At 65.8% G+C, this 23,773-nt stretch overlaps 1 protein-coding gene across 3 annotated transcripts in view; it reads left to right on the top strand.

Moving 5' to 3' along the window:
- Positions 1 to 396: 396 nt before the first annotated feature.
- SLC12A5 (solute carrier family 12 member 5) overlaps positions 397 to 23,773 on the top strand; it is a 31,784-nt gene continuing 8,407 nt past the window's right edge. Inside the window, exons 1-17 of one of the 3 annotated variants that reach the window (XM_071572965.1) lie at positions 397 to 458; positions 13,938 to 14,032; positions 14,282 to 14,413; positions 14,615 to 14,761; positions 15,425 to 15,479; positions 16,332 to 16,462; positions 16,659 to 16,900; positions 16,977 to 17,188; positions 19,069 to 19,236; positions 20,179 to 20,277; positions 20,436 to 20,493; positions 21,152 to 21,326; positions 22,182 to 22,300; positions 22,611 to 22,709; positions 22,804 to 22,923; positions 23,089 to 23,193; positions 23,283 to 23,451. In XM_071572965.1, the coding sequence (XP_071429066.1) occupies positions 425 to 458; positions 13,938 to 14,032; positions 14,282 to 14,413; positions 14,615 to 14,761; positions 15,425 to 15,479; positions 16,332 to 16,462; positions 16,659 to 16,900; positions 16,977 to 17,188; positions 19,069 to 19,236; positions 20,179 to 20,277; positions 20,436 to 20,493; positions 21,152 to 21,326; positions 22,182 to 22,300; positions 22,611 to 22,709; positions 22,804 to 22,923; positions 23,089 to 23,193; positions 23,283 to 23,451 (2,160 nt within the window). In that variant the 5' untranslated portion in view covers positions 397 to 424. Of the gene's footprint in view, positions 459 to 6,777; positions 7,079 to 13,937; positions 14,033 to 14,281; positions 14,414 to 14,614; positions 14,762 to 15,424; positions 15,480 to 16,331; positions 16,463 to 16,658; positions 16,901 to 16,976; positions 17,189 to 19,068; positions 19,237 to 20,178; positions 20,278 to 20,435; positions 20,494 to 21,151; positions 21,327 to 22,181; positions 22,301 to 22,610; positions 22,710 to 22,803; positions 22,924 to 23,088; positions 23,194 to 23,282; positions 23,452 to 23,773 lie in introns of those variants that run through there. The other 2 variants (XM_071572964.1, XM_071572962.1) reach the window with 2 other exon arrangements.

Genomic DNA, 23,773 nt, shown 5'->3' with positions numbered 1-23,773 from the left:
GGGGCCAGGGCCGGGGCCGGGGCCGTGCCCGGGTCCGCGGCAGGGTGGGGCGGCCGCAGTCCCAGGCTGTAATTAGCTGTAATTAGCGGCCCAGGCTCCGGGCAGGGCGGGGGCAGAGCGCGGTCGGTCCCGTCCCCTCCCGCCCCGTTGGAGCACGGTCCCAGCACCCCTAGTCCGGCGGCGGCCGCGGGACCGACCGGGCGCGGCGGAGCGGAGAGGTCCCGTCCCGGCGAGTCGAGCCTGGCCGGGCCGAACCAAGCCGAACGGAGCGGGGCCGCGCCGATCGTCTCGGAGCGGAGCCAGCCCCGCGGCGGCGGGGGCGGCGCGGCGGGTGGTGCCGCGGGCACTAGGACCCCGGTCAGCGCCCGGCGGGGCCGCGCTCGGCGGCAGCTCGGCCGGAGCCACTTGTGGCGGCGGCGGGGCCATGAGCGGGCGCTTCACCGTCACCGGCGGCGGCGGTGAGCGCCGGGGCAAGGGTGGACCGCGGGACTCGGGGGGCAGCGCAAGGGCCTCGGGATGGGCCCGTAGGGAGGGTCCGTGAGGCAGGGTAGCGTCCGTGGGGAGGATCTGCGGGACAGGGCAGGGTCCTTAGAGAGGGTCCGCGGGGAGGGTCCGTGGGAAGGGCCGCGCTGTCGGGGCACTGTGGGGGAGTGCGGAGCCACAGTCAGTCTGTCGGGCCCCTCGGAGGTGGTGCAGACCCCCGGAGCGGGGGTGGCGTGGAGCCCTGGGACCCGGGAGACAGAGGGTGCAGAGCGGAGAGTGGGGACAGGACCCCTCACCCCGGGCTATTTCCCGGGGCCACCCCCACTCCCCAGGGAGATCCCCTGCTCTGTCCCTATCCCGGGGGCTGTCGGAGCAAGGCTCTTCTCGTCCGGGACCGGCAGCGGGATGAAGCAGGGTTACGGCTGGGGGTCGGCTGTCGGTAAAAGGCCACGCACTGCTCCCCAGGGAGCCACCGGGGAGGGTGGCTGCGTCTGGGTGGGGAGGACAGGCTGTGGCCAGCCCTTGGTGGCCACAGGGCTGCTGTGGGGGCAGGCATTGGAGCCGGCAGCCATCGCCTCGCAGTGCTCAGGGGACGTGGCAGTGGGGCTGTGCTGTCACCGGAGCCGTATCGATCCCAGAAAACCGGCCGACGGCAGCACCGTGCTGCTGGAGCTGTGACCTTGCACCCTCGGCGAAGGGCGCGGGTGGGAGGCGCGAGCAGCCGGATGGGCACAACGACACCCGCGCTGGGCTGTGCCCCTGGCAATGGGCTCCAGCCCAAGGGGCCCCTGCCAGGGATCCCACCGTGGTGGGTGTTGAAGGGCTGGACCCGGTGGTGAGGAAATGCAGGGCCACTTGTCACACGGTGGCACCTGAGGCAGCTGGGCCTGGTCCGTGGGCTGTGTCGGAGCTGAGTGGACAGTGATGAGCCAAGGCTGCGTCTGAATTTTGTGGCCCTCCAGGAACAGCTCATTGGCTTGGCAGCCAGTCTGCTGGTGTGGGGCTGCAGGGACCAGTGGTGGGCATGCCCAGGGGCTGCAGTGGGAGTGAGGGGCACATCCTGCCGGCTGAGCTATGACCTTGTGCCCTCCCAGAGGACAGCTGGTGGCTGGCCCTGCCAGAGATGCCCAGGGCCCACCCTCCCTGCCTTGTGGGGTGGTCACAGCCGTGGCAGGGTAGATGCTGTAGGATTGGGCAGGACACAGGGAGTCTCCAGGCTCCCCTAGCTCTTCCCCACGTTGCTCCACGGCACCGGGACTGTGGATGCTGCCTCCCGGGGCATGGATGGGAGGGGGTGCATGGGGCTGGTGACTGTGGGGCTGGAAGGGGCTGCAAACGGCAGGTGGGAGCTGTGGACAGCAGTGGAGGCGGGAGGGACCCGGGCCCGGCGGGCGCTCGGTACCGCCTGGCCCCATCCCAGTGTCACGCGTGGAGCTATCGGCGGCACAGAGCGGCGGAGATCCCGGGGACCTCGGAGCGCTCCGGGGGCGGCCGGGACTGTCGGCGCCGGGCCGGGCCGGTGATCCCTGGGAGAGCCGGTGGGCCCCTTGCCCGTCCGTGGGCTGGTGCTGTGCTGAGGGCTCCTTGCGAGGCCCGGTGCCGCCTCCACGGCCGCCCTGCCAGAGAGCGGCCCCTGGCTAGTGGTGCTGTGGAGAAGTCTCAGCCCCTCAGTGCCGACCCTGGGAAGGGGCAGCCGCGGGGAGCGAGCGATCAGTGCCGGGCAGGGGCTCGCAAGGTGCGGGCAGCGCGACGGGGGCAGGTCACGGTTTGCGGTACGGCCGGATGCGGCGCTGGGCTCGGGTGGTCGGGACGGGGTGTGTGAGGGGTGTGTGCGGGGGCTCCGCGCGGTGTGTGAGGGGTGTGCCCAGGGCCCGGCGCCGCCAGGGGGCGATACCGGGGTGGGCCGCCCCCCGGGGGTGTGTCCCGACAGACCCCGCCCCGGCGGGCACGGCCGTCCAGGCCCCTCCCGGCCCCGCCCGCTCCGTCCGCGGGACCCGCCGGTGCCGGTGCCGCCGCCCCGGGGAAGCCGGTCCCGCCGCGTGCAGGACGGGCCGGGCCCCCACGGGACCAGGATCGATGCGCTCCCCCGGGACCCAACGCAGGGCTCGGCCCCCCACCCCGGGGCTGCTGTACCCCCGTGCCCGGGGCGCTGGCCGTGGGGCAACCGCCCTGGCACCGAGGGGCATCGGGGCATTCCCGACGCGGAGCACCCTCGTGTCCCGAGCACCCAGGCTCGGCGGCAGCAGCCATGGCAACCAACCGGTTAAGGAGCCTCTCTCATTGCCATAGAAACCGGTCCCAGTGTCATCCCTGCTGCGGCTCCTGGTGATGAGGGGGTTCAGCTGCCCTCCCGGACCATGGGGGTCGTGGGTCCTGGGCCATGGACTGTTGTGTGGGGCAGCCGTGTGAGGGCTGGTTGCTGGTGAGAGCTGAGCTCCTGGAGGGGCTGGGGTAGAGTAACCCCATCAGCTCTGGCTGTACTCCAATGCAGGGCAAGTGCAAAGAGAGCTGGCGAACAAGGGATGGGGCAGGGCCCCTTCCTGAGGCACTGGGCACAGAGGGTGCATGTGAGGGACAGGGGCTGATGAGGAGGTTCTCTTGGCCCCCCATCCCCCTCAGCCCCCAGCTTCCTCTTGCAGCCACTCATGTCATACTTGTGACAGATCAGGTGCCCTTGGGGTGTCATTAGAAGCACCAAAGGCCATGTGCCATGTAGAGACAGATGATATGGGTGGGTAGTATGGTGTCAGAGGGGCTGGAGCAGCTGAAGCCCCATCTGCTGCCTGCAGCACCTTTCCAAGGCCTCTCTATGCCACTAAACCCACCACAGGTGCTTCACTGGGGTGCCAGTGTGGGGGTCCTTGCACAGGCTATGGGGCTGGGTGAGGGGTGCCATGTGGGACACAGAAGACTCCAGTGCCCCATCAGCTGGGGGGCAACTCTTTTGGCAGTGGCCAGTAGTGGCTGTGCAGCTGCTCCTTGGTCATCACTGGGCCCTCTGGTGCTTGCTTGGCAGCAGCTGCCTGGCATCCCCAGTGTGCTGCAGCCAGCATGAGGCTGCCTGAGGGCTCCTTAACTGCGTTGCTGGGAGCGAGGCCTGGCAGGAGGAGGCTGCTTCTGCCACTGATCCCTGTGCCAGGCTGCCTGTCCGCCTCCTGCCACGGCCCTGCCGCCAGCAAGACATCTGGGCAAGGGCAGCTGGGGACGCAGTGCCAGCTGTGCGTGGCGCTGGGCTCCCGTGACGCAGGAGCTCACAGCTCCTGCCTTGCCCCATGGCCTCCTGCCCGCTCTGTCCCACTGCCGCCCTTTCACTCTTGGCCTCGAGCAGTTACAGTGGTTCCCGTGGCTCTGCTCCCAGACCCACAGGACACCATCCCCCTCCATGTCCTGTCCTACCAGTGGACTTGGTGACAGGTCCCAGCTGGTGCCTGTGTTACCTCTAGACTCTGTTTTCACCCCAGGGCTGGTGACAGGGCCCCGAACTGCTTGGATGGAGATGAACAAGACCACTCCATCCTGCTGAGGTGCTGCAGGATGTGTTGCCCTGGTCTCGAGGTGGTGTCAGAACAGAGTGGTATGGTGTACACTGTGATGCAAATCCATTGCCATGACCCATTGCGAGGGTGTGGGCATCACTGTCCTCCTGCCCTGCTGCACCTCTAGGCTCCCCCCAGCTTTGTGTCCTCTTGGGGTCTCCCCTGCCACAGCTCTTCAGGAACTGCCTGTTCTTACATCCTTGAGCCCCTGGTGCAGGGTGTCCCATCCCGGTGGGATGCAGGTGGGCAGGCTGCTGACTGTGCCTGGGGATCACAGCACGTGGTGCAGAGTGCTGACCGGCATCTCCACAGCGCCACTACCCTCACTGCCCGGATGGCACACTGCCAGCTGCCCGCTCCCTGCCCTCAGGAGGTTTCCCAGCACCTCCAGCACGTGTCTCACTCCTGGGAGGTTTGACCGCTGCCAGTGACAGGACAGGCTGTGTGGCCGCTGGCAGGGATGCCAGCCCTGGGAGAGCCTGTGGGGATGGTTCCCCACACCCAGGCTCTGTGTGACAGGGTCTGGGACGTTCTCAGGAGGCTCTGCAGGGGTACAGGACATTGTGCAGGGATGCTCCTTGGCTTGGAGGAGAAGCCATGCCTCTCTCCATCGTCATTCCTGGGCAGCCTCTTGCAGTTAAGTGGGGCACTGATGCTCTGCCTGGCCTGGTGCCAGGATCCTGCCTGCTACTCAAGCTCAGGGGCCACTTGCAGCTGATCCCCCCCTTCATGGCCAGGGAAAAACGTCTGTCCTCCTCCTTCCCCATGCACATGTGCTGCCTGCAGTGAGGCTGCAGGCAATGCAAGTGCACGGGTGATGGCCAAACTGGGCTAAACCTCCCTGCTCCCCGCACACTGGACCACGTATCCAGTCCTGGGCATTCAGGCCAGCGTTAGGTCAGTCCTCCGGTGGGGGATCGAGCCCTTCAGTCTGCTCTGCCTCAGAGACACCCTCAGTTTGTCCCCCCATGCCAGTCGGACCCTGCACATGGGCTAAGCCCAGTCATTATAGTGTAGCCCCCTGTGCTGCCGTCAAATCCCAACCCCTGAAATGGAGCCATAATCCAGGGATTAGGGGATTAGTGGTCTTTCACGTGCTCCCTCCCCCCCATCTGTTTTAGCAGGAAAATCCCTCCTGGACCGAGCCCACGCGCTGTGGTCTCCTGCAAAAAACTACCCTCGGGTACTTGGCAGTCACCATGGCTGGACCCCAGCCCGCTGTCCCTCTGCCCCCCTGCCCAGCCACAGCCTCCACGTGGGGGAAGGTTCTGTTAAATCCACAGACCCACCTGCGAGGGTGGCTCTGCATCCTGCCTGCAGCCCCTGCCTCCCAGTCCCATTCCTTGGGAGTGGGCCAGCCCCTCGCTCCAGTGCTGGCTCCTGCTCAGAGCCAAGGCATGCAGGAGTGCGGGGCTGGTGCTGCTGCAGCTGGTCGGGGCAGCCCAATGCAGTGGCTGCCATGCAGGTTCCTGGATGAGGGAAGTGCCCACCCTGAGCTGCCCACCCTGAGCTGCCCCCTCTCCCTCCTGCCACCCTGTGCCATTTGCCATGGAGCTGGGGCTGTGCCACTGCGACTCTCCAGGGATGCCCAGTTCGGGGGTCTGGGCTGCAACCGTAGGGCAGGGATCAATGCTGCCTGCTGGGCTGGTGCGAGGGGTCCGAGCCTCCCTCCTGCCTGTGAGGTCAGGCCCGGGAGCCTCCGTGCTGCGGAGCAGCTGGCCCCGCACCAGGAGAAAGTAAACAATTAATTACAGCCGTCAAGAAGTAACGGAGGCCAGCGGGCTGTCATGATCTCAGACCGCGCCGGAGGAGGTGCTGGGAGCTGCAGCCAGCTCCAGCTCGGGGATCCTCCTGGATTAAGTGCATGAGAGAACAGGGAGCTGCAAGCAGCCCCGCAAGATCCCTCAGCAGCCCCCAGCCCAAGGGAGGCCTGTGCCCCTGGTCCTGAGGGGAATATTGCCGGGGCTGGGGGCTCCACAGGCAGCACAGAGCCGGGTAGTTCGGCTCCATCTCAGCCCTTCTCCAGGGCCTCCTGGACTTGTGAGTCTGGCGAGCCTGTCCTGGGTGTGACCCTGGCCCCCTGGGCACCAGGGGAGGTCGGACTAAGCCTCCTCCGCTCTGCGGGCAGCATTCCCCGTGCTGCAGGGCAGCTCGGCAGAGCAGGGTCGACCGCCTCTGCCCCGCTGTGGAGTGGTCTGGCCGTCCTTCCCCCTTCCCGTGTGCCCTGCATGGTCCTGCTGCTGGGACAGGGGACTTCGTCCCCGGCTGGGGTCCTGCAGCCTGCAGAGGGTTGCCCTGCCTGACTGGTGCTGCTCACCCGAGGGCTGCCCCACCGGGGACCCGCGGGTCGCAGGGCACAGTCCTGCCAGGGTCGCAGGGGCAGTGGCTGCCCTGACCCCGGGCCTCAGCTGCCCCCGGGGATCCATCCATCCCGCAGACTCAGGTTCTGTCCCACTGCGCACCCCGAGTGTGTACCCGGTTCCGGAGCTGCACCGGGGGCCGGTGCAGGAGGTGGTGCGGGGTGCGGGGGCTGGCAGCAGAGTGCGGGGCCGGCGCGAAGGCTGGTGCGGAGTGCGGAACCTGTGTGGGCTGCGGGGGCTGCAGGCGGGGGTTGGAGCCAGGGGTCGGGGCCGGGGCGGGTGCGGGGTCGGTGCGGTTGCGGGGCCGTCCCGTAACGTCCAGCCTGCGCCAGCCGGGCCCGCAGCGCTGCCCTAGTTCCCCCCCACGCCTGGCGCAGCCGGGAGGCGGCCCCGCTCCTCTCGCTCGTCTCCGCGCCCCCCCGCCGCCGCCCCCCTCCCTCCCCGCCGCGGCGGGGGCAATGCCTCCCGCATACGTGATGAAGCGGGCGGCCGGGCTGGGCTCCGCCGGCAGCACCCGTGAGCCGTGAGCCCGGGCGCCTCCGCACTGCAGCCCCCTCCCACCGGCGCGGGGGGCGGCGCGGGGACGCGGCTGCTGCGGAGCGAGCGCTCCAGCTCCGGCGGCAGCGAGTGGCCGCGGCACCGGCGCCATGCTGAACAACCTGACCGACTGCGAGGACGGCGACGGAGGCGCAAGCCAAGGTGAGGCACCGGCACCGGCACCGGCGAGCGGGACAGCGGGGCAGCCCCGGAGGGACCGGTCTCCCAGGGCTGAGTGCCGGGGCTTGGCGCCGGCGGGGGACAGAAGCAGCGCGGAGCCGGGGACCGCGGGGGCTGAGGGTGCCCTGCCGCGGGGCGGGCGGGAGGCACCGATACCGGCCACGACGGCAGCTCTCGGTCCGCGGCCCCGTGGGGCTGCGGAGGGCGGTGGGGGGATGCTCCCGGTCCCGGCGCTTCCGCGCAGCCCCGGCCGCACTCCCGCCGCTGCGGCAGCCTCGGGAAGCGGTGGCGCGGCCGAGCCGTGCGGGGCTGGCTGGGGAGCCTCCTCCCGGGAGGGGGTAGCTTGCTGCGCTCTGGGCGATCCCGCCGGGCCGTCCCCGCCGTCTCCTGGACAGCCTCCGCCGGCCGCCACATCAGTCCTAATCCCGCCTGCCCGGGACTCTCGCAGGGGTCCCCGCGCCTGACTGCCGCCCCCCCACCCCGCCTCCCGCATCTCAGCTGCAGCCCCCCCAGCCCTGCCTTCTGCCACCCCCCATATCCGGCAGCCGCCCCCCCATCCCTCCCTATCGCTTCCATCCCCCCCGTTGCCGCCCCCCTATTCCTCCCCGCTGCCGCCCCCCATCTCCGGCAGCCGCCCCCCCCATCCCGGGCAGCCGCCCCCCGAACCCTTCTCTGCTCCCGCCCCCCCATCCCGGGGCCGCCCTCCCATCCCGGGGCCGCCCCCCCATCCCGGGGCCGCCCCCCTACGCACCCGCCGTCCCGCGGGGCCGCCGCTGTCCGCGGTGCTGAAGCGGCCGCCCGGGCCCTCAGCCGGGGCCGGCAGGAGCCGGTCGGTCCGGGGCCGAGCCCAGCCGAGCCAAACCGAGCCCGGCGATGCCGAACCGAGCCCTGTCATGCCGTGCAGAGCCGGCCCGGTCCAGCCCGTGCCGTGCCGCACCGTGCCCCGTCCCGCTGCAGCCCTGGCGCAGCTCGGGCGCAGGGCCACTGCCCGCCGCTCGGCCCCGCAGCGGCCCCGTCGCTGCTGTCTCTTCGGCCCGAACCCTCCTGGCACGGGGCATCGCCGAACTGTATGAGAGTCCCAGCTCCACCCGGGGCCAGGTCCTGCCCCAGGCATCCAGGAAACACAGGCCCTGTTCTTGCGTGTGTTCCTGCTGGGCACAGGGATGGGCTAGATCCAGGATGTTGCAGTGTGTGTCCAGCAGGACTTACACTGCCCTCCTGACCCTCCTAGACCCCTTCAGGTCCTCTCCACCAGCTCCCCTCTTGGCATCTGCCAAAGCCCCAGCCGGGAGGACATGGTCAGCTCTGACAGGTTTTGGGGGTCAGAGCTGCCATCAGCGGGGCTCTGGGCACAGCCACAGCCAGGCTCTGTGTGTTTCTCTGCTCCTCCGACCCCAGCCTGTTTATTTGCTTGTTTATTTGCAGCTCCGCTCAAGGTCAGGGCTGGCAGGAGCCTTCTGGGGGCACCTTGCCGGGCTGGGGTTGCCGCACTGGCCCCCGGCTGTGCCCTTCCCTGGGCTCTTGCCCTCCCCTTGCCCTCTGCAGCACCAGGATCTTTCCCACTCACCGTTTTCCATCATAGCAGTGCCGGCGGCGTAGCAGCAGGCAGGTCTGCTCTCTCGGGGTCTGGCAGGAGGGCTGGACACAGTGCCACTACAGATGGACCAGGCAGACTGTCCCTGGAGCTGAGCCTGGCGAGATGGTGCCCTGTGGGATGGCGGGCAAAGGGGTGGAGGAAGCAGGATCCTGGAAGGCTTGGGAGATCAGGGATTGTCTGCAGGAAGGGGCTCGGCAGAGCCCCTCACACCCATGACAAGGGTGGTTGATATGGGGAGGTGAGTTGTCCCCCCGTGTCAAGGGTCATACTGAACTCCCAGCATGAGATCTGTCTGCAGGGACCATGGACAACCTAGGGGGTGGCAGAGCTGTTGCATATCAGTGGGCACCCTCCACATGTCCTGGCTGCTCCAGTGGTGGCCGTCCAGTGACTTGCTAAGCCCAGCCCAGCTGCTGAAGCCCTGGGTACCACTTAAGCCATTTTTGTCAGAAAGGCCAGCAGTGTCCGTGCTCAGGTCTGGCTCAGGACAGCCTGTGCGAGCTGCATGACAAGGGCTGGAAGGGCTCCAGCCTCAGTAGCCCAACAAGGGCTGGACTGGCACAGACCCTCTGGGAAGGTGGTGGGAGTGGGGAGCAGGAGCCTGCAGTGTCCAGGCTGGCAGCTCCCACTGCTCTGGTTGGGGTGTGGAGATGTCAGTGCAGACCCATCGCAGGTTGCCATGCTGCTGCCCAGTCCAGGGTCACCAGGATGTCCGAGGAGGACAGGGAGCTTTGCTGGAACTTGTGTCCATGGCCATTTCTAAGGCAGGACTTGGGCTGTCGGAGAATCTGGGAAGCTCTTTAAATGCAGCCAGCCAAAGCGGCTGTGCTGGAAATCCTGCGCTGCAGGGCCGGCTGATCAAAGGGAGGATAATCCCCGGTTTAGGGAGGAAGAGGATAGGTCTGAAGTAGCAGTTGGTCCAATTTGGGTCAGGCAGTGAAGGAATCCAGCCCAAAAGGCCACTCAGTGTTCTTCTCGGCTGGAGGGGCAAAGTGCAGCCCCAGGGCAGAGGTGGCATCCCACCATCACACTCCACCCTCCCACCCTCCTCCACCCTCGCCCGCCCTCCCCCACACCCCACCCCCTGCGCTGCAGCCGGAGCTGGCACTGCCGTGATGCTGCCAGCATGAGACAGAGCTACTCCGGCCACCAGTGCTCTCTGCCTCAGTGGGGCTGCAGAGGCTGCATGGCCTCTCCAAGGGTCACTGTCCCCAGGGCAGCTGTCAGACACCGTTGTGCAGGGGAGAAGAAAGCCTGGGTGGATGCAGAGGTGTCACTGCCACAAGGCCCTTTGTCCATCCCCATCCACCTTAGGCCCCTCAGACCGGCAGCCCCGGGCCAGTCAGGGCGTGTGCAGCCAAGTCCCCTTGATAACTAAGGCTGACAGAGAAGCAGTGTGGCCTCCCTGGCCAGCAGCTCCTGCAAAACGGCAGCAGCCGGGGCCACGTGCTCGCCCATGTGCTCTCCGGGCCACTGGGGTCACCCTGGTGTGGCCCTTGCCGCAGACACAGCCCCGGGAGTCAAGGTGTCCTGTGGCAGAAGTCAAGGTGCCTTGTGCGCCTCCAGGGGAGCCCCGAGGCGTCCCCAGTGCCGCGAGCAGCCGTCGCACTGCTGCTGCCTCCGGGGCTGGGGGACTGGGGCGGGGAGTGGCACAGGAGACTCCGGAGCAGTCAGCAGCCCTGTGCAAGAGCACAGACGAAGGTGCAGGGGATATGGGGCCGGGGCTGTCCCCGCCACGACCCTCTTCACCCAGTGCTCCTTCCGGCCAGTGCCGCAGCCCCGATGCCCGATGTCCCTGGTTAGGGCTGATCGTGCTCTGGATGCTGTATAGGGGACGGGCAGGAGCGGGCAGCAGCCCTGGCTAATTAGCCCATGGAGAGTGGCTGCTGGGGCTCCCCCGGCCAGTGCTCGGTGCCCTGCGCCGTGTAAAGCGATTAGGGAGGATTTGGGATAAGGGACATGACGCTTCCCAACCCAATTTAGGGCTAAGTAAAAAACCATTAGAAGATCAAATTGTGGCTTCTGCCCGAGTGCTGCTCTGGGGGGCTCCAGGAGAGCAGTGATGGTCCCTCGGCGCTGGGGCCCCGGGCTGCCGGCGTCAGCTCTGGGCTGCCCTGGGCAGGCAGGTTGGTGGAAACCCTGCCGCGAGTGGGGCTGTACGGTGCCCACGGCGGGGCTGCGGGTTCCTGCCAGCGATGCCGCCGCCAGCCCTTCCAGCCGCCGCAGCAAATTAAAAGGCCGATTCATGTTGAATGATCCCTGGGGAGGGGGGCGGCTGAGCGCCGGGATCGAAGCCTGGCACGGCTCGGCTCTGCTCCGCTCACGCTGTCTCTCCTGGATGGGCTGCCAGCCCCGTCCAGCGCTCCGGCCCCGCCGCTGCTCAGCCCCGGCTGCACTGGGGCAGAGGGGTACGGGCATGGCCGCGGGCGCTGGGAGTGCTGGCAGTGTCCCATGAGTCCCCAGGGCCGGGAGGCAGCAGTCCCTTGGTGACATCGGGCAGGGCTGGCCGTGGCAGTGGCAGGTGGAGAACGGTGCAATGACCCTGCCTGTCCTTCCTGCCCTTTCTGCCCTTTCTGCCCTGCCTGCTCCTGCCTGCCCTGACCGCCCCTGCCTGCAGACCACGGGTCTGTGGCAGCTGCCGGGAAGAGGCTGCACCAGCCCCGCTGCGGCAAAATGGTCTCCGGCAGGAGCAGGAGCAGGAGCGCTTTGTCACCTGGGACCCCGCGTCCTGGTGCTTAACTCCTTCCAGCCTGCGGGGCCGGGGCGAGGCGAGAGGCCAGGGGGTCCCCCGAGCCGTGCTGACTCCTCATTTCCACCCGCCCGGGGCCTCTCCCGGTGCCGGCCCTCCCAGCGGCACCACCAGGCGAGGGGCTCTGAGCCCCATGCCGGCCCTGGCAACCTGCGTGATGCCAGCACGGGCCGGGGTCCCGGCGCAGGGGGCGGTGGGCGAGGTGGGGGTGGAGGCACTCCGAGTTGTGGGTGCTGTTGTGGTGCCGTGGATTGGAGCATGGGCACCCCGGGATGGTGCTGGCGCCTGTCGTGTGGAGCCAGGCGGTGCCAGTCCCGCGGGGCTGTGGTGCGCTGGGGCCGGGGGTCTGGCTGCGCCATCCGCCGGGTGCCACGGGCCAGGGCGCGGGTGCCATGTGGGGCCAGAGTCCGGCTGCCTGCGCCGTTACATAAGAGCGGGAGCCGAGGCGGCCGTGGCTCGTCGTTGCCATGGAAACCTGCACGGTGATGTCGTCGGCTGGGTACCAGGCGGCGAGGCGAGGCCCCCGCGGGCTCCGCTCCCCCAGAGGGGTCCCAGAGCCTCGGCAGGCTGTGAGCACGTCCCCCTGACAGGCTGTCTGTGCCCCCTGGGTGCCACCCAACCCCAGTCAGTCCCAAGTGGGAGATGGGCTCCAGCCACCCTGATTCTCTGTCCCTGTGTCCCCACACTGGGGATGGCCCCAGCATTAGCCTGAAGGGTGTCCTGTTGGCATGGTTGGATGGCTCACGTCAACGCAGTCCCCGGAGCTGGTGCGGGTGGGCGAGAGCCGTGGCGAGCGGATGGGTGCCAGCCCACACTGTTGCTGTTACCTAATGAGCATTAGGACTTCAGAACAAAACTGGAGCAAGGAGCTCACTTGGTCCATGCTGCGACCCTCTGTGGGGGATATGAGGCAGGACATGTGCCAGTGGTGCAGCCTGGGATGCTGGGGGTGTGTCCAAGGGGGCTCCAGAGTGAGGCTGGAAGGACCCGTGGGCTGGAGTGTCCTGGTGCCACTGCCATGGCCATTCCTGTGCAGAAGGAGCCTGTGGACTGTGCCCTGGATTTGGCTGTGCCTTTAGGGATACTGTTGCCCTGCTGTCCCACACCAGAGAAGCCCAGGGATGGCAGGAGGTGGGGGCCAGCCCACAGGCTTGTGACACCTGTGGCACTCGGGACTTCACCTCCTGGTCAGCCAGGAGCTCTGTGTCTGCTGGGGAATTGCAGATGGTGAATCACCGCTGCACGCTGGCTCCCAGGATCCCGAATATGAGTCAACTGGCAGGAGGCTGGCTGGCTTCAAAGGACCTGGCTGCTCCAAATGGTCACGGGGTCTGTCTTGGGGCTGCCACTGTGAGTGGGTGGCTGCACTGCCCTAGCACTGTCCCTCTGTGCCCAGGTGCTACTGGCTCCATGCTGAAGGATGGTGGAGGGATGTCTCTTGCCTTGGCCCCAAGGTGTGGAGCTTGTCTGTGACCCTGCAGGTGCAGGCAACCTGTCCAGTGGTGCAGTGGCCACTGGCAGTGCAACTGCTCTGACTGTGAGGCTGTGATGATGGGACAGGTGTGTGACAGGGAGCCTCTCTCTCTCCACATCCCGGGCTGGAGACTCCATGCCATGGGGACCATCATCCACCCGGCCACTGTGCCCAGCTCTGTGTCCTTTGGCTCCTGTCTCCTGTGCCCTGACTCCTCTCTGCTTTGGGCCTCCACTCAGGGCTGTGCCACTCCAGCAGCACCATCTTCACTGCTGCTCCATTTCCAGCCTGATTTATTTCTGCTGCTCTGTAGCTCAGCTGTTTTCCTCACTGTTAAGCCAACTCTGAGTTTCTTCTGCACTAGGTCATTAATGCAGTGAGTGGCTGTGGCCCCATCCTGGCAGATCTGTGGGCCCTGCACCACTGTGGGTGCCTCTGCTGCCCCGAGGACCACCTGCCCTTGGTGGTGGCACTGCTGGATGCCTTCCTGTTCTGTGGCCCCCCACTCCTGTGGTGTATGTCTGGGAGCAGGACCAGACACCCGGTCACTCGCCTTGCTCGCAGGCACCGTGCCGGGACCATCCCCTCTGCTCTGGTGCTGAGCAGCCAGCCGGATCCTGCCCCTGCAGACGCGGCGCTGCGGGCAGTGCCGGTGTGCTCACCCACGAGCACCTGTGCCATGAGTTATTGCTGCCAGCTGTCCCGCCGGAGGATTCCCCCTGGATCCAGGTCGCTTGCCTCGCTGCGTGGATGCGCTCCGGCGGGTCTGCGCGTCAGCACAGCTGGGCAGGGTGGCACGTGGCTCCTGGGGATGGCAGCCCATGTGTGGTGTTGAAGGGGATGCTGGAGAGGCTGCCGTTGCTGGGACTGGGTGCAAACATGGTGCCTGCAGCCCCGGCAGCCCTTCCAGGGGAGCTGATGGCAGCCCTGACCTCGTGCAGTGCTGACCCTGTGGGGTGGATGTTCTCCTGGTGTGGGTGGAGGCAGGGGCTGCCTGTCTGACCTGGTGGTGTCTCCACAGGCGATGGCAATCCCAAGGAGAGTAGTCCCTTTATCAACAGCACGGACCTGGAAAAAGGGAAAGAGTACGATGGCAAAAACATGGCACTCTTTGAGGTAGGGTGTGCAAGTAGTGGGGCAGGGAGGGTCCTGGGGAGGGGGAAAAGCTGGGCAGCTGTCCCACAGTGCCCTAACCTGCTCTCTGGCACTGGGACACACTGGAGCCCCAGGCCAGGGTTGCGCTGCTGCCATACCTGCTCCTGGAGCGGGGAGCAGTGGGGTGGCATCTGGTGAAGTCTCCAGGTCCTGGGGCTGGCTGGGGTCCCAGGAAACTGTCCTCACAGCTCGGGGCTCTGTTCTCCACAGGAGGAGATGGATACCAGTCCCATGGTATCGTCCCTGCTGAGTGGGTTGGCCAACTACACCAACCTGCCACAGGGCAGCCGGGAGCATGAGGAGGCTGAGAACAATGATGGGGGCAAGAAGAAGCCAGTGCAGGTGAGGACTAAGGTGCAGCTCCTTCTCCAGCCCCTGCCTGGGCAGTGCTGAGCCACAGGCTGCCCTTGGACAGGGGTCCCTTGGCCTCAGCCAGGGGGCAGTTTTACCTGGGGTCCCTGGCTGCTTCACAGGAGGAGCAGGACCCTTTGCTTCTCTGCCAGTGAGGCCCGTGAGTCCTGATGGCTGCTGTTTCCTTAACAGGCTCCACGGATGGGCACCTTCATGGGCGTCTACCTGCCCTGCCTCCAGAACATCTTTGGCGTCATCCTCTTCCTGCGTCTCACCTGGGTGGTGGGGATTGCTGGCATCATGGAGTCCTTCTGCATGGTCTTCCTTTGCTGCTCCTGCGTGAGTTTTAGAGCCAGATGTGCCCCCATTGGCCTCACCTGGGGTCTGGTGGTCACCGGTGTGTCTGGGCTGTGGAGAGGTGCACTAGCTGCCAGCCCACCCTGCCCTGGTCTGCCCCTGACCTGCCCTACCCCTGACCTGCCCCACCCCTGACCTGCCCCTGCCCCTGCCTTGCCCCTGCTCCTGCTCCTGCCCTGCCCCACTTAGAGCAAGGAGAAGCCTTCAGCTTCCCAAAGGAATCAGTAGTGGAACAGTGCTCAAATGGTGACCCAGATCACAGCTGCCATGCAGAGGGATGTGCTGGGGGTCCCCTGCTCTGGCACCTTGCTGTGCTGCTGTGAGCCATCCTGCCAGGACAGCCAGCCCAGGGTGAAGGCTGAGTGGGCTGGCCCTGGGCAGTGTCCTGTGCAGCCTGAGGCCCCTGTGGCCCTGCCTCTCTCTCCAAGGGGCTCAGTCTCTGCCGCTGCACTGACGGCCAACAGCCCTGACTGCTCATCCACTCATACATCTATCCATCATGCTCCCTGGGCATCCCCACTCTCTGGCACATCTCATCGTGTCCCCAGGGGCCCTCATGTCCCAGCATGGCCCCAGCTGTCCCTTCCACTCCCCTGTCCCTCGGCCCAGCTCTGCCGGGTGCCCACACCATGTTTCTTCCCGCAGACGATGCTGACGGCCATTTCCATGAGCGCGATCGCCACCAACGGCGTGGTGCCAGGTAGAGTCAAGCCCGTGTCCGTGCATATGCTGTGCTTGTGGGGAGCTGCTCGCTTCGGGTCGGGTGCCAGCAGGGACTTTTCCCAGAGAGAATCCCGCGGGTTCGCCAGCAGCTCCCCAGCCTCCTGCCACCAGCCCTCGCGGGATCCCCACGGCCCGGAGGGAGCGCAGAGCTGAAGCTGCCACCCGTCCCCAGAGCCGCGAGGTGCAGATGGCAGCGAGAGCCGCCAGCCGCGGCTCCTCCCTCCGCCAGACTGGCGAGGCCGGGGGGAGCCGGGAGACACGCGGCAGGAGAATGGGAGCCGGGCGCGCTGGGTGCCATGACCTGGGCGGTGGGGCGGTGTCTCCTACCGTGGGACACAGGGACGCTGCCATATGTGGGCTCTGACCCCCGGGGAGGCACCGCTGGGTCCGTCCGGCGGGTGCCCTGGATGCTTCTCCAGAGCACGCCCAGCCCTGCAGATCCCTGGGGAGCCGGGAGTGCGCCGGGCTGGGCACGGCACTGACAGCCCAGCGCAGGGTGTAATTAAAGTTATTTGTCATCCTGCCACCGCAGCGGGACCATCGATCCCGGCAGCCCTGCTCTAAGAGCTCCTCTGGGAGCAGGGAGCAGGGCATGGTCCAGGTCTCTGGGGCTTCACTTCAGACACATGTCGCCCTGGCCATTTCACCTGACTGCTGATCTCCTGGGGAATGACTCTGCCAGTGTGGTCACTCCCACTGCTCTGCATCCTGCTCGATGCAGGAGTGGGGCCCAGGTTTGCCCTGGCTGCATTTTGCCCTCTGGGATACCTGACAGGGCTGGAGGTACCACTGGGGTGTGGCTGGGACCCACTTTTGCTCTCTCTGGCAGCGGGTGGCTCCTACTACATGATCTCACGTTCCCTGGGACCCGAGTTTGGTGGGGCTGTGGGGCTCTGCTTCTACCTGGGCACCACCTTTGCTGGCGCCATGTACATCCTGGGCACCATCGAAATCCTCCTGGTAGGTGTCTGGTCCTTACCCTGCATAGTGCCAAGGGCTCAGCTTCAGGCAACGTGGCTCTGCCCTCTCCTGCCCATGCTGCCCTGTTCTCATGGCCCATCAGGGTACTGAGGCTTTGCAGAGGGGCTGAGGGACCCTTTCAGGGGTCCCCTCTGCAGGCTGTTAGCTGAGTAGTGATGCCACAACTCTCTCCTAGGCCTACATCTTCCCAGCCATGGCCATCTTCAAGGCAGAGGACGCCAGCGGGGAGGCGGCCGCAATGCTCAACAACATGCGTGTGTATGGCACCTGCGTGCTGACCTGCATGGCCACCGTCGTGTTTGTGGGCGTCAAGTACGTCAACAAGTTTGCCCTGGTCTTCCTGGGCTGTGTCATCCTCTCCATCCTTGCCATCTATGCTGGTGTCATCAAATCGGCCTTTGACCCACCAAGCTTCCCGTGAGTGTGGGGTCCCACAGGGCTGCAGTGGGGCTGGGGCACGCAGGCACATGGCTGAGTGCCTGTGTGCCCCCAGGATCTGCCTCCTGGGCAACAGGACCCTCTCGCGCCACGGCTTCGACCTCTGCACGAAGATGGTGGTGGAAGGGAATGAGACTGTGGGTTCCAAGCTCTGGGAGCTCTTCTGCACCTCCCGCTTCCTCAACGCCACCTGTGATGAGTACTTCACCATGAACAATGTCACTGAGATTGAGGGTATCCCCGGCGCTGCCAGTGGCCTCATCCAAGGTGAGCATGGCACAGGGACAGCATCGGGATATGGGTATGAGGATGGACGTGTGGAGAAGGAGGTACAGGACACACCCAGGGGAGCTGTAGTGGGGCAATGGCTGTGTCTGCTGGGCATCTCTGCTGGCAGGGCTGGTGAAGGGTTGATGCTGCGGGGGGCTGTTGTGAAGGCATGAGGGTGGCCTCTGTGCCATGCCAAGTGTTGTGTGGGCAGGCAGTGCTGGGTCCAGGTGAGGGCATGTGTGGGCAATCCCTGCTGGAGGCTGCTCTGCCCCTGGGGCACAGCGAGCTGTGCTCTCACCACGCCGGGCAGTGGGACTGGTTCCTGCGCTGGGTGACAGAACAGGGTGCTGCAGCCACCCGCACACAGTCTGTGTCAGCCAGCAGGGTGGCTCTGAATGATGCCCAAAGGCTGGGGAGGAATAAATCCTCCCTCTCCTTCCTCTTGGCCTTTGGAAAGGCTGTTATTGATCTGAGGTTTTGTGAGAAGTGATCGCCCCTCAGGGGCAGTTTGCTGCTGCGGCCACAGCCACGCTGGGAGAGTGGCCAGAGCTGCAGAAAGAGTCTGAATTTGCTGGGAGGAGCTACTTCTGACCTGTTTTTCCAGAGATGCTACTACATTTACCAGGTGCTCACGCTTAGCAGTTGGTGGCAAAGGCCAATACTCTGTGCCACACTCAGAGTGTCTGCAGACCTCCATGCCAGAGTGGTTGTTGGGACTCAAGACTGCAATGGGGCCATGAGCAGGATCAGTCCTTCCTGGTGGCTGCGGGGCTGCTTCAGCCATCCTGCCATGGTGGCTGTGTGGACACAGGCACAGAAGCTCAGACTTCGCTAAGCGTGTGGCGCTTGGGGCTGTGACTGTCACTGCGGATGGGGAAGCGCAGTTGTTGGGTGGCTGGGAGCCTCCTGATGGTGTCCTGTGCTGACATCTTGTGGGGCAGATAAGGTGTCCCTGGCTGCTGGGTACAGCCTGCTCCTGCTGGAGATGGTGGTGCTGGGGAGGGGGCATGGATGGCCACCCATCCAGCCCGTCTCTGTCAGAGCAGCAGGCAGCAAATGCTTCCACACTGGGAGCATCGGGCAGAGCCAGGACCCTGCTCTGGGGCTGCTGGTGGTGAGGGTGACCAGGCTGGCAGCATCTCGAGGTGGGTAATGTTGTTTGGCCCTAACAGAGGTGGCAGAGGTTTGCTGTGCCCTAGGTGAGGTGTCTCCCTACAGGGAGAAACATGCTTTTCCAGGAGGACAAGATGAGTAGGCTCAGTGGGGGCTGCCAGTCCTGTCTGTCACCTGAAAGCAGCCAGGGAGGGGGGCTCAGAGCCCCTTTGCCCCTCAGCAGCCCCCCAGCAGTGCTGTGCTGAGGGCAGTTGCCTCTGCCCACTGTGCCCAATGCTGGCTGCTCTCCACTGCTCCAGTTTCTCCCCACAATCTGTGGCCAAGGCAGCACACGGAGGGACACTAAGCCTGTTACATCAGCCCTGCATTTGTAATCCCATCAAAAACATTATCAAGTTACTTTGACACGATCCACTTCCCTTAAACCTGTGTTGATCAGCATTAATTATATTACCCTCTTAATTATTTGCTACTGCAATCCCGTGTCAGCTGCTCTGGTATCTTGTGGGGATGCTGCCAAGAGCAGCACAGAACTGCGCTGGTTGCCCACCTGTGCTGCCAGGCCTTGTCCCTCGCCCACCGAATGCCCTTGGCCCCAGCTGCTGACTGTGCTGACTGCTCAGCAAGGCCTCGGAGATGGAGGCAGTGCTGAATGTCTCCCTGCTCGGTCCCTGATGGGTGGGGGATGCTGTGCTGAGTGTGGGGGCTTGTGGGCTTCTCCCTACACCGGCGGAACTGCCCGGCCTCCTGCCTCCTCCTCACAGAGAACCTCTGGAGCTCGTACCTGACCAAGGGCGTGATCGTGGAGAAGCGGGGACTGCCCTCGGTGAGCCCCCCCGACACCCCAGTGGACATGGACCAGCCCTACGTCTTCAGCGACATGACCTCCTACTTCACCCTGCTTGTCGGCATCTACTTCCCCTCAGTCACAGGTGAGAGCCACCCCGGACCCCGCTCCACGCCGCGGGCACCGGCGGGCACACGTGCAGCCGGGTGCGCTCCCCGGAGCCCCACGTGTGCCACCCCCGCGACGGGTGCGGCGGAGGCGGCGGCATCGCGGGGGTGGATGGCCGCCATCGCCTCCCACGCACCGCCCGCGCTCCAGATCTGACGGTGCCGCGCTGACGTCCCGCCGCTCCGGTATTTTTAGCTCCCCGGGGGCGGAGGAGCCCCCCCACCCCAGTCCCGCTGTGGCGTCGAGCGGGGCGCAGCCGCTGGGGCCCCTCTGGAGCTCCACAGGGGCCAGGGCCGGTGTGACCCCCCCCGGGCTGCTCCGGGCGTGGCGAGCGCTGGAGGATCCTACACTGGGGGATCCTCGGCAGCCACTCAGCCTCCTCTGCGCTTCCTCCCGCTGCCCACTCACCGGCAGGTCCCGGGTGCTGCGGGGTGCGTGTCCCCCGGTGTCGCGGGCTGTGCGGTCCTGCCCTGCCCTGGCTCCCGCTGCGGCCGGAGCGCGGGTCATCCCTCGGGCTATGCCCGACCCGCCGGCATAGCCGTGTCCCTGCGTGACCTCCTGCCCTCCCAGAGCAGCGCCGGGGCTGGACTCCGTCCCTGTCTCTGCTGGAGTCACCGGCCGTGCTTGAGCTAATTAAGGGCTAATGAGACAAGGCACTTGAGAGCTTTTGAACCTAATCCTTGAGTGGCCTCAGACTGTGATTTGGGGTGGGGGGAGGAAGAGCTAGAGGAATCAGAGGAGCAGGCTGGGGGCCCAAACCCACAGCTACACCTTCTCTGCTGCCCACTGTGCCCACTCGCCATCCTGGTACACACCAAGCCATGCCCTGCTGTGCCTGGGGCTCGCAGTGCTTGGCATGAGCCATGCTGCTGTCTGGGCTGTAGCTCTGCTCTCCTGACACCGTCCCCTCTTTCCTCAGGCATCATGGCTGGCTCCAACCGCTCTGGAGACCTGCGGGATGCCCAGAAGTCCATCCCCACGGGCACCATCCTGGCCATTGCCACCACCTCTGCAGTCTGTATCCTTCAGAGCTTGCCTAAGACTGAGCCATGGGGCTGAGGGCCAGTGGGCTCACTCTGCAGGGCTAGGGTGGGGTTCTGGTGCCCTCACTGTGGGCACAGGTGTGCAGGCAGGCAGCACTTGGCATCCTCCTGGCTATCCTTGACCGCCTGGCAGATATCAGCTCTGTTGTCCTGTTTGGAGCGTGCATCGAGGGGGTTGTCCTGCGTGACAAGTGAGTGTCCCAAAGCCATGGTGGGCATGGGGAGAGGCCAGCAGCCCCCAGGCCGGGACAGGGGCATCCCCAGGGGCAAGGGGGGGTGTGAAGGAGGCTGCAACCAGGACACACTGGGCAGATGTGGTGGCACTGGAGTGTTCATGGGTGTCTTGAGGAAGGACTTGAGCTTGTAACAGGTACTGGGGGCTTGTGTGTGCTCTGATCCCCCACGTTTTGCTGCATTCCTCCCACTCCAGAGCAGACAGCTGCTTGTTTGTCAACAGCCAGGGCTGCCCGTGCTCGTGCTCCTTCCTATCTGGGGCAGCCCTGCTCGCTGCACGCGGCAGGTGACACTTCTGGGTCGCCAGCACCAACATAAACATGATCCAACTGTGCACAGCCATCATCGGCCCCCTCTGGCAAAGGGACAGGGAGTCCTGTTCCACACCTCCCCTTGTTCCTGGCCATGCTTACGAGTGCAGGGATGGGGACAGGTCCCTGGCAACTTCAGACCCTTCTCCCTTTCTTGCCCCTCATGGAGGGTGGGCCCTTCCCGGTTCTGTCACATCCTCCCAAGGTGGTGTCATTGCAAAGGGCTGGGTTGTGCTGCTGTGGTGCTGGTGCTTTTGGGGCTCAGTCACGGAATGGAGCTGCAGGTGATGCTGGTGCCCTGCAGGTTTGGTGAGGCCGTCAACGGGAACCTGGTGGTTGGTACCCTCGCATGGCCATCACCGTGGGTCATTGTCATCGGCTCCTTCTTCTCCACCTGTGGGGCTGGGCTGCAGAGCCTCACCGGAGCCCCCCGCCTCCTGCAAGCCATCTCCAGAGATGGGATCGTGCCCTTCCTCAGGGTAAGTGTCCCTCGAGTCCAGTGCTGCCCACCCTGGGCGTCCACCGTGGCTCCCACCAGCATGAGGAACCAGTGGGCACCCACACTACCTTCTCCCAGCACCGCCGCTGCCGGAGCGGCCCCGCAGCCCTGCCCTCGTCCCACCCGCCCGGCGCGGGGGTGGGCGGCCGTGATGGCTCCGGTGGGCGGCCGTGGTGGCTCCGATTGCGGTGTCGGTGGGAGGACAGTGCCGGGAAAGGTCAGGGTCCCCTCCCCCTACGCTGCCGTGCCGCTTCATATTTTATCTGCTCTCTGAAGACGCGTTCCCACAACCTCATCTCTCCAAATCCAACCCGACAGCTCCCCCCAGGGAAGAGCGGGCTAATTTTATCCTCCCTCCTTCTCCCTGCCAGCCCCAGCCCGAGCTCTCGCTGGCGCCGCCCGCACCCTCTAATGCTCCCGGACACGCGGTGACGGCCCCCTCCCCGCGTCTCCACAGCCGCAGGAGGGGCCACTGCCCCCCGGCAGCGTGTCCGTCCCAGGCACTGGGTACCCGACTCCGCGCTGGCCGTGGCCAAGCTGAGCTGGGGCTCATCCCTAGTGGGGGTCCCAAGGCGACAGGAGCTGCGCTGGGTATGGGAAGGGCCACGGGGACTGTCGAGAACGGGGCTGTACTGTCAGCAGGAGTCAGTCCTGCCAGCACTGGGACTGCTGCCCTGGCAGGATCCAGCTCGGGATATGTGCCAGCTTGTGGTACTTCCAGTCCCTGCTCCCGCCAGGGATGGGCAATGGGAGGATCCAGCCTCGTTGGGCTGTGCTGAGGACCCTTTCCCAGGGCTGCAGAACCCTGACATGCTACTCTTCCCCCTGCTTCCAGGTCTTCGGTCACGGCAAAGCCAACGGGGAGCCGACATGGGCCCTGCTGCTCACAGCCTGCATCTGCGAGATTGGGATCCTGATCGCCTCCCTGGACGAGGTGGCTCCCATCCTCTCCATGTAGGCAGCGTGCTGTCCCACCCGCACCTTCACAAGCTGCGGGCGTTGTGTCTGGGTCTCTGCTCCTCGGGGTGGGGGGACACACCTGCTGCCTTGGCCTCTGCCTGGGAAAAGGGGGGGCCCAGTGGGGACTCCAGGGTCCCCTTCTTGGCCAGCACTGGGGCTTGGCTGCTCCACCGCCCTGCTCCCCTGTCCATCAGCAGGGCCCACTCTAGCACTGGCCACCCTGGGACTGGGAAGCGCAGAGGGCCCAGCTGCAGCTCCAGTCCCTCACAGTGCACCCACTCAGCCCCATCTCTCTCTCCCGCAGGTTCTTCCTCATGTGCTACATGTTTGTCAACCTGGCGTGTGCCGTGCAGACGCTGCTGCGGACACCCAACTGGCGGCCCCGCTTCCGCTACTACCACTGGTGGGCTGGGGTGGTGGGAGGCAGGACAGGGACCCCCCAGGGCCCCCTGGGCTGGGCACCCTGGGGCACACTGACAGTGCTATGCTCTCTCCAGGACCCTGTCCTTCCTGGGCATGAGCCTCTGCCTGGCGCTGATGTTCATCTGCTCCTGGTACTACGCACTGGTGGCCATGCTGATCGCTGGCCTCATCTACAAATACATCGAATACCGCGGGTAAGGGCGGCCACGGCACCGCAGACCCTGGGCTGCCCCACATGGCCCCTCAGCACGAGCTGCTCAGCTTCCTCAGGCTGCTTGTCCTGGGATGCTCCAGAGTGCCAGCATGGTTCTCTGTGGCTGGAGCTGTGGCCATTCCTCACGTGCTGCTGGTTTTCACAGGGCGGAGAAGGAGTGGGGCGATGGGATCCGAGGGCTGTCCCTGAGCGCTGCCCGCTATGCCCTGCTGAGGCTGGAGGAAGGGCCCCCACACACCAAGAACTGGAGGTGAGGCTGAGCGGGGGGACAGTGATCTGGGGGGAGCTCGGGCAGGGACCAGCTGGGTGCAGGCACTGACTGCAGGATGCTCCTTACAGGCCACAGATACTGGTCCTGGTCCGTGGGGATCAGGAGCAGAATGTGGTGCATCCGCAGCTCCTGTCCTTCACGTCGCAGCTCAAGGCTGGGAAAGGCCTCACCATCGTGGCCTCTGTGCTGGAAGGGACCTTCCTGGACAACCATCCACAGGCACAGAGGGCAGAGGAGGTGAGCTGCCTGCACAGGGATGGGCACTGCCAGCAGAAGGTGCCCATGATCCTCAGGTGCCCAGGGTGGTTCTGGCCCTGTAACCAGGATGGTGGCCCCGGATGGCCTGGAGAGCCTCACAGTGACACTGGGCAACCCCAACTCTATGCTTCACTGGTGCTTGGAGCACTGCAGGAATCTCCAGATCCCTCTCCCTCACCAAGAAACCAGAGATGCTGGCAGCGGCCAGACAGTGGTCCCAGTCTTGGCCAGCTGCTGCAGGGCTTGGCACAGCATGGCACAGCATGGCATGACACAGTACCTGGCCAGGGGTTGCTGTGCT

Source organism: Pithys albifrons, chromosome 18, assembly GCF_047495875.1.
Source record: "Pithys albifrons albifrons isolate INPA30051 chromosome 18, PitAlb_v1, whole genome shotgun sequence".
Classification (NCBI taxonomy): domain Eukaryota; kingdom Metazoa; phylum Chordata; class Aves; order Passeriformes; family Thamnophilidae; genus Pithys; species Pithys albifrons.
The sequence above is the reverse complement of the archived record's forward strand: the minus strand, read 5'-3'. Positions and strand labels throughout refer to the sequence as shown.